Source organism: Lynx rufus, unplaced genomic scaffold (assembly GCF_022079265.1).
Source record: "Lynx rufus isolate CCGP_SWC_20201006 ecotype Redwood Valley unplaced genomic scaffold, mLynRuf1.p SCAF_6, whole genome shotgun sequence".
Classification (NCBI taxonomy): Eukaryota; Metazoa; Chordata; class Mammalia; order Carnivora; family Felidae; genus Lynx; species Lynx rufus.
In genome coordinates this window covers 43396555-43403303 of record NW_025814878.1, presented here as the reverse complement: position 1 = coordinate 43403303, position 6749 = coordinate 43396555, and the positions used below count along the sequence as shown (strand labels likewise).

General features: G+C 51.9%; 1 protein-coding gene across 1 annotated transcript; it reads left to right on the top strand.

Annotated features, from left to right (window-relative positions):
* The first annotated feature begins 1761 nt into the window (after window positions 1-1761).
* MARCKS (myristoylated alanine rich protein kinase C substrate) lies at window positions 1762-6249 on the top strand. Its single transcript, XM_047101790.1, has 2 exons — window positions 1762-2272; window positions 4111-6249. The coding sequence occupies exons 1-2, from the start codon at window positions 2171-2173 to the stop codon at window positions 5017-5019; spliced, it is 1011 nt and encodes a 336-aa protein (XP_046957746.1). The 5' UTR covers window positions 1762-2170; the 3' UTR covers window positions 5020-6249.
* Window positions 6250-6749: the final 500 nt, after the last annotated feature.

Below are 6749 nucleotides of genomic sequence, written 5' to 3'. Positions count from 1 at the left end.
TTTCAAGTTGGAACTCCGCTAATACAAGAAATTCGCGTCCACCTCGGCGGCTGGGGGCTTGGGCCAGGCCAGCGGGCTCCCTTAAGGGTGATAACATGTTTGGCAGGATACACTTCTACGGAAACGTCTTTCCATCAGCTCTGGGGAATATGACTTCGTGAGTGAATGATGCATCTGAAGGCAGTGGACAGTGAGAAGACGAAGCTTCGTGTACAGCTTGGTGATTTTCAAAGCAATACTTGAACAAAGAGTTATTGGCTTGAACCAACCATCTTTTTCACTCAAAGTGTGACCCATTTCCCTACAATAAGCAGAAAATAAAACTGTGAGAATTCCGAGCCAACACCAGGAGAAATGAACCATTCTCTCGACTGCTTCTCCTCTCCATAAGCAAAAGGTTATTCATTTCAGGATTACTAACCGTAAACGAGAAAAGGGTCTGATGTGGAAACGAGTGAAAACTCTGGGAGCAAAAATGTAGGCGGTAGGAGAATGTTTATTAGGCTGTATCCTTGATTTTTGACCGCCTCCTCCCCTTCTTTAAATCAGTGCCTTGTCTTTCACACACAAATAGCGTCTGGTTCTTTGGTGGCGAGGGGTGCAGATGGAGGTGCTCTGTGTCCCCTTACAGAAGCTTTTTCTCTAACCCAAGCTAGACCGGAGCGTTCAGGGATCTTCTTGCTATTTTTCAACATGCAGTTTCTCGTTAGAACTGTAATCGTCAATCCGGTTGTTTAGCATTTCATCGCTGCTGCCTCCCTCCCTTCCAAGAAAGAACACACTTGCATGCACACTTACACATGTTCAGAAAGAGTCCATCCGATCCTGGCAATCGGCTGAAAATGATTCGTATCTACGTGAATTGCTTCCCAACCGCGTATTTGGATTCATACACTCGAGGCTGTGTCTCGTTTCACCATAGAGAAAAATTGTCATTTCATACAGTGATAAAATGCGAACCGTTATGATCTTTTGTAAATGGCCCTCACTTTATATTGTGGGGGAAAAATCACTATTTGGCAATAGTGGGGAGTGGGGGGATTCGATGAGCGTCGCAGGCCAATATCGAAATATTTTATTTCATGCCAATGCGGGATAGGGAAGGGAGTGTGGCTTAGGCTCCTTGCCGCTTTTGCATTTTCCACATCTGGCCTACAGACCTAATTCTAACTCGAGATGTCGTTTGATGAAATTCGATCTTCGTGGTTTAAATACCTTTCAATTCGGGGGCGATATAACATTTGCAACCGTTAAAGAAACAAACCCTGTGCAATATCTGTGAAACCAATATGGAACACGGAGAAAGAAAACATGCTGCACACAAATCCTAACCATTGTCTTTAACACTCGCATACACACACACATACACATAAACACACAGGGAAGATGGGGGAGGGGAGCGAGTGGAGAGAGACAGACACGGATACAGACCGACAAGAGTCAAAGCGAGTCAAGTTAACGCTTTCTCCGCCCCCAGCCACAAGTACCCCCCCCGCGTTAATTAATTCCAAACAAAGCAAGCCAATCAAGTGATGCATTATTATTTTCAAGCAGAGGGAGGCGAGAGGCATGTATTTTTTAATTGATTTATTTATTTGGAGGACATTAATTCTCGGTCTGAGGCTGATTTTCAAACCATTTGCAAAGCGCGGCTCCATTGTTCGCCGGGCGCGCAGGCTCCGCCCCCTGCTTTGTGTGCGGTGCGCGGATTGGCCGGCGCGCGCGGGGGCCGCGTCAGCGCCCGCGAGCCCATTCATCTGTGCACTTGGGCGTTGGACCCCGCATCTTATTAGCAACCAGGGAGATTTCTCCATTTTCCTCTTGTCTACATTGCGGCTACAAATCTGGGATTTTTTTATTACTTCTTTTTTTTTAAAAACTACACTTGGGCTCCTTTTTTTGTGCTCGACTTTTCCTCCCTTTTTCCCTCCCTCCTGCGCTGCTGCTTTTTTATCTCTTCGACTTAAATTTTTTTATCCGGAGTGTATTTAATCGGTTCTGTTCTGTCCTCTTCACCACCCCCACTCCCCCCTCCCTCCGGTGTGTGTGCTGCTGCCGCCGCCGCTGCTGCCGCCGCCGCTGCTACTGCCGCTCGCCCCGTCGTTACACCAACCGGAGGCTCTTTGTTCCCCCCTTGGATCTGTTGAGTTTCTTTGTTGAAGAAGCCAGCATGGGTGCCCAGTTCTCCAAGACCGCTGCGAAGGGAGAAGCCACCGCGGAGAGGCCCGGGGAGGCGGCTGTGGCCTCGTCGCCTTCCAAAGCGAACGGGCAGGTAAATTCTACCTGTGTTTCTGGTCATTTCTTTGGTGTCTTTCTCTAGTCCCGACGCTTCTTTTTCCCTCCTGGTCGCGCCCGAGGCGCATTCGGCGGAGAGAGGAGCGTGGCCAGATTCCAGTCTGAAAGTTGAATGGAAAGCGATAGCCTAAATTGTCAATTTCTCATAGGAGGGGGGGGGGTCCTCTCCTCCACCCCCAAAGGAGTGGTTCCCGGAGAATCCTGGCAAATTCTTGTGTAGACGCGAGGAAAGAAGTGGTAAATCGTCTAAAATGGCGTGTTTGGAGCTTGGCAGAACGTGACTAGCTAGGTGCTAACCCCCCTCCCCCAGTCAGGTTGCAAATGTGTTTGGTGGGCACAAAGGTGTTTGGGTGGCTCTCCGTGTTTGCTGTCGAGATTGGGTCGCTTTCAAGATTTCTGAACTGGTGTGATTGTTGGAGGGGGAGGGGGTGGGGGGAATGGGGAAGGTGGTGGAGAAAGGCTAGGAGGGAAAAGCTGTCTTATTGTATGCTGAGGCGGCAAGCCCTGGGTTCTTGGAAAGGTTGCTGGCTGGCTGGCTGGCTGGAGCTGGGCAGAAGGGTTTCAGTATCTGCTGGGCAGAAGGGTTACAGTGTCTTTCGGTGGGGCTTTCCCACTGTTCTAAGCCTTTATTCGTTAGCTGTCTGTGGAATTACACACCCATCCGACTTTTAAATGGTATCCCTGGGGTGGGAAGACTCGGTGAGTCCTTGAAGACCCTCTCCAGATGGTCAAGAAGAGACAGTTCGGGTGTTTCGGATGGGATTGTGCGTGTGCTTGGCGCCTAGACCACTGCGGGGGGCCACCCCGGAGCTGCCCGGACCCAGGCAGATGGCCACGGTTGGGTGGGCGCGAGAGGTCGGCCATGGGTGGCTGCTTTGAAAACACTGGGCACCCACCACGCCTCTTTTCCTAGAGTAGAGGCCGTGTAGCTTCGCCTGCTCTAACCTAATGGGGAAGGCGAGCTCTGCCAAGAGGCTCTGAACCCGTTAAAAATGTAAGATGAGCCGCCGTGGCGCGCCCCGGCTACACAGAATCGTAGGCGAAGGTGGGCGTGGAAGCGGAGGCAAGATCTTAGAAATAATGGGTTTCCCCCTGCCTTGTTGGTTTTATTCGGACCAGGATGCCGGGAAGCCACCTGAGCTTTGTTTGTGGACTCTCGGCTGCGCGATCCGGGCTCGGGGGCGCCTCGGCCGGCGGGCAGGGCCGGGCTGGGCAGGGCGGGGTGGCCCCGCGGCCCCGCCCCTCCGCGCCCGCCCGCGCCCGGCTCTGCGCGGTGGAGGCGCAGCGCCCCCTGGCGACCCCAAGCCCTAGGGGGCGTAGGACCTTTGCGCGCGCAGCTCAGGCGCTTCTGGCTGGAGCGCTGATGCCCCTGGGAGTTCTCGGTGTTTTGAAGAGCCCTTTAGGGTTTAGGGGAAAGGGGGACTGTGTACCGACTCTGGCTCTGTGCCTTCTCCCAAAGGGCGCTTGGTGTATCGTGTGTTACGTGGCTTTTTTTTGCATAGCCCGTGAGGCGAAGGCTGGAATGGGTTACCCTTTGCATTCTACGTCTGGGGTTCGGCCCTCTTCAATCCGCAGGGCATTTGTTGAGGGGTCGAGGCTCCTGCTGTATCTTTAGGGCGCCCCCAACGGCACTGCCCCGATTCTTCGGAGAGCGCTCGTCTAGGCAGGCAACCCTGCCTCCCATGAGGGGGTGGGGGGGTCTCCAAAGCGAGAGGGGCCCAGCGGGGAAGCCTGTCCCTCCCGGCCCCAGGGTGGGGGCGGCGATGGCGGCGCCCGGGCCGCTTCAGTGACAATCCCGCCTTCTCTGCCCCGCAGGAAAATGGCCACGTGAAGGTAAACGGCGACGCTTCTCCCGCGGCCGCCGAGCCGGGCGCCAAGGAGGAGCTGCAGGCCAACGGCAGCGCCCCGGCCGCCGACAAGGAGGAGCCCGCGGGCGCCGGGAGCGGGGCGGCGTCGCCCGCCGCGGCCGAGAAGGAGGAGCCGGCCGCCGCCGCCGCCGCCCCCGAGGCCGGGGCCAGCCCCGCGGAGAAGGAGGCTCCCGCCGAGGGCGAGGCCGCCGAGCCCGGCTCGCCCTCGGCCGCGGAGGGGGAGGCCGCGTCGGCCGCCTCCTCGACGTCTTCGCCCAAGGCGGAGGACGGGGCCACGCCCTCGCCCAGCAACGAGACCCCGAAAAAAAAAAAGAAGCGCTTTTCCTTCAAGAAGTCTTTCAAGCTGAGCGGCTTCTCCTTCAAGAAGAACAAGAAGGAAGCGGGAGAGGGCGGGGAGGCCGAGGGCGCAGCCGGCGCCTCCGCCGAAGGCGGCAAGGACGAGGCCTCCGGGAGCGCCGCTGCGGCCGCCGCAGAGGCGGGCGCGGCCTCCGGGGAGCAGGCGGCCGCGGCGCCGGGCGAGGAGGCCGCGGCGGGTGAGGAGGGGGCGGCGGGCGGCGACCCGCAGGAGGCCAAGCCCGAAGAGGCCGCCGTCGCGCCCGAGAAGCCAGCCGCCAGCGAGGAGGCCAAGCCCCCCGAGGAGCCCAGCAAGGCCGAGGAGAAGGCCGAGGAGGCCGGGGCCAGCGCCGCTGCCTGCGAGGCGCCCTCAGCCGCCGGGCCCGGTGCGCCCCCGGAGCAGGAGGCGGCGCCCGCGGAGGAGGCGGCGGCCGCGACAGCCTCGTCAGCCTGCGCAGCCCCGTCACAGGAGGCCCAGCCCGAGTGCAGTCCAGAAGCCCCCCCAGCGGAGGCGGCAGAGTAAAAGGGCCCGAGTTTTGAGATAATCGAAGAACTTTTCTCCCCCTCCCCCCCCCGTTTGTTTGTTGGAGTGGTGCCAGGTACTGGTTTTGGAGAACTTGTCTACAACCAGGGATTGATTTTAAAGATGTCTTTTTTTTATTTTCCTTTTCTTTTTAAGCAACAAATTTTGTTCCCCCACCCCCTCCTCCCCCCACAGATCCCATCTCAGATCATTCTGTTACCACCATTCCAACAGGTCGAGGAGAGCTTAAACACCTTCCTCTGCCTTGTTTCTCTTTTGTTTTTATTTTTTGCATCAGTATTAATGTTTTTTGCATACTTTGCATCTTTATTCAAAAATGTAAACTTTCTTTGTCAATCTATGGACATGCCCATATATGAAGGAGATGGGTGGGTCAAAAGGGATATCAGATGAAGTGATAGGGGCCACGATGGGGAAGTTTAAGTGGTGCGTGACATTGCCAAGAGTAACGTACCGCTAGAAATAAATGATGGTGTAAAGGCTTAGTCTTTTTCTTTTTTTTTTAAAGAAAAGTTATTACGATGTATTTTGTGAGGCAGGTTTACAACACTACAAGTCTTGACTAAGAAGGAAAGAGAAGAAAAAAAAAAAAACACCAATACCCAGATTTTAAAAAAGATCATAGTCTTAGGAGTTCATTTAAACCATAGGAACTTTTCACTTATCTCATGTTAGCTGTACCAGTCAGTGATTAAGTAGAACTACAAGTTGTATAGGCTTTATTGTTTATTGCTGGTTTATGACCTTAATAAAGTGTAATTATGTATTACCAGCAGGGTGTTTTTAACTGTGACTATTGTATAAAAACAAATCTTGATATCCAGAAGCACATGAAGTTTGCAACTTTCCACCCTGCCCATTTTTGTAAAACTGCAGTCATCTTGGACCTTTTAAACACAAATTTTAAACTCAACCAAGCTGTGATAAGTGGAATGGTTACTGTTTATACTGTGGTATGTTTTTGATTACAGCAGACAATGCTTTCTTTTCCAGTTGTCTTTGAGAATAAAGGAAAAAAATCTTCAGATGCAATGGTTTTGTGTAGCATCTTGTCTATCATGTTTTGTAAATACTGGAGAAGCTTTGACCAATTTGACTTAGAGATGGAATGTAACTTTGCTTACAAAAATTGCTATTAAACTCCTGCTTAAGGTGTTCTAATTTTCTGTGAGCACACTAAAAGCGAAAAATAAATGTGAATAAAATGTACAAATTTGTTGTGTTTATTTATGTTCTACCAAGACTTCTAGGTCTTAAGGTTAATTTTGAGGAACATCTTGCATGCCATCAAGAGTAAATTTTATTGTGGTTTTTAATCTGAAGTTTTCAAACTGAAATTCATAATCAGAGGTGTCAGATTACATACAGGAAGCTCTTAGAACATTCCATGTCTGTAACCATTTACCTGCATTGAATTTTCATTTAAAAACTCAACAATTATTTTTATTGTAGTTATATAGCATGTCAGAAAGTAATCATTTAATACGAAAGTGATGTGACCCGAAGACTCTTTAAATGTCATATGGAAGTTTCCTAAAATACATTTTTTTGTCATGCAGGTCCAGAAACTTAAATTTATACTGAGTGAGAGTCTATTTAATCCAAACTGCAGATGGGCCGCAAAAGTGGCCAAATGTGTTTCAGAAATTGATGGTGTTTTACCTGCCGTTGTAATTGCTTAGTGCTTGGCTAATTTCCAAATATTGCTT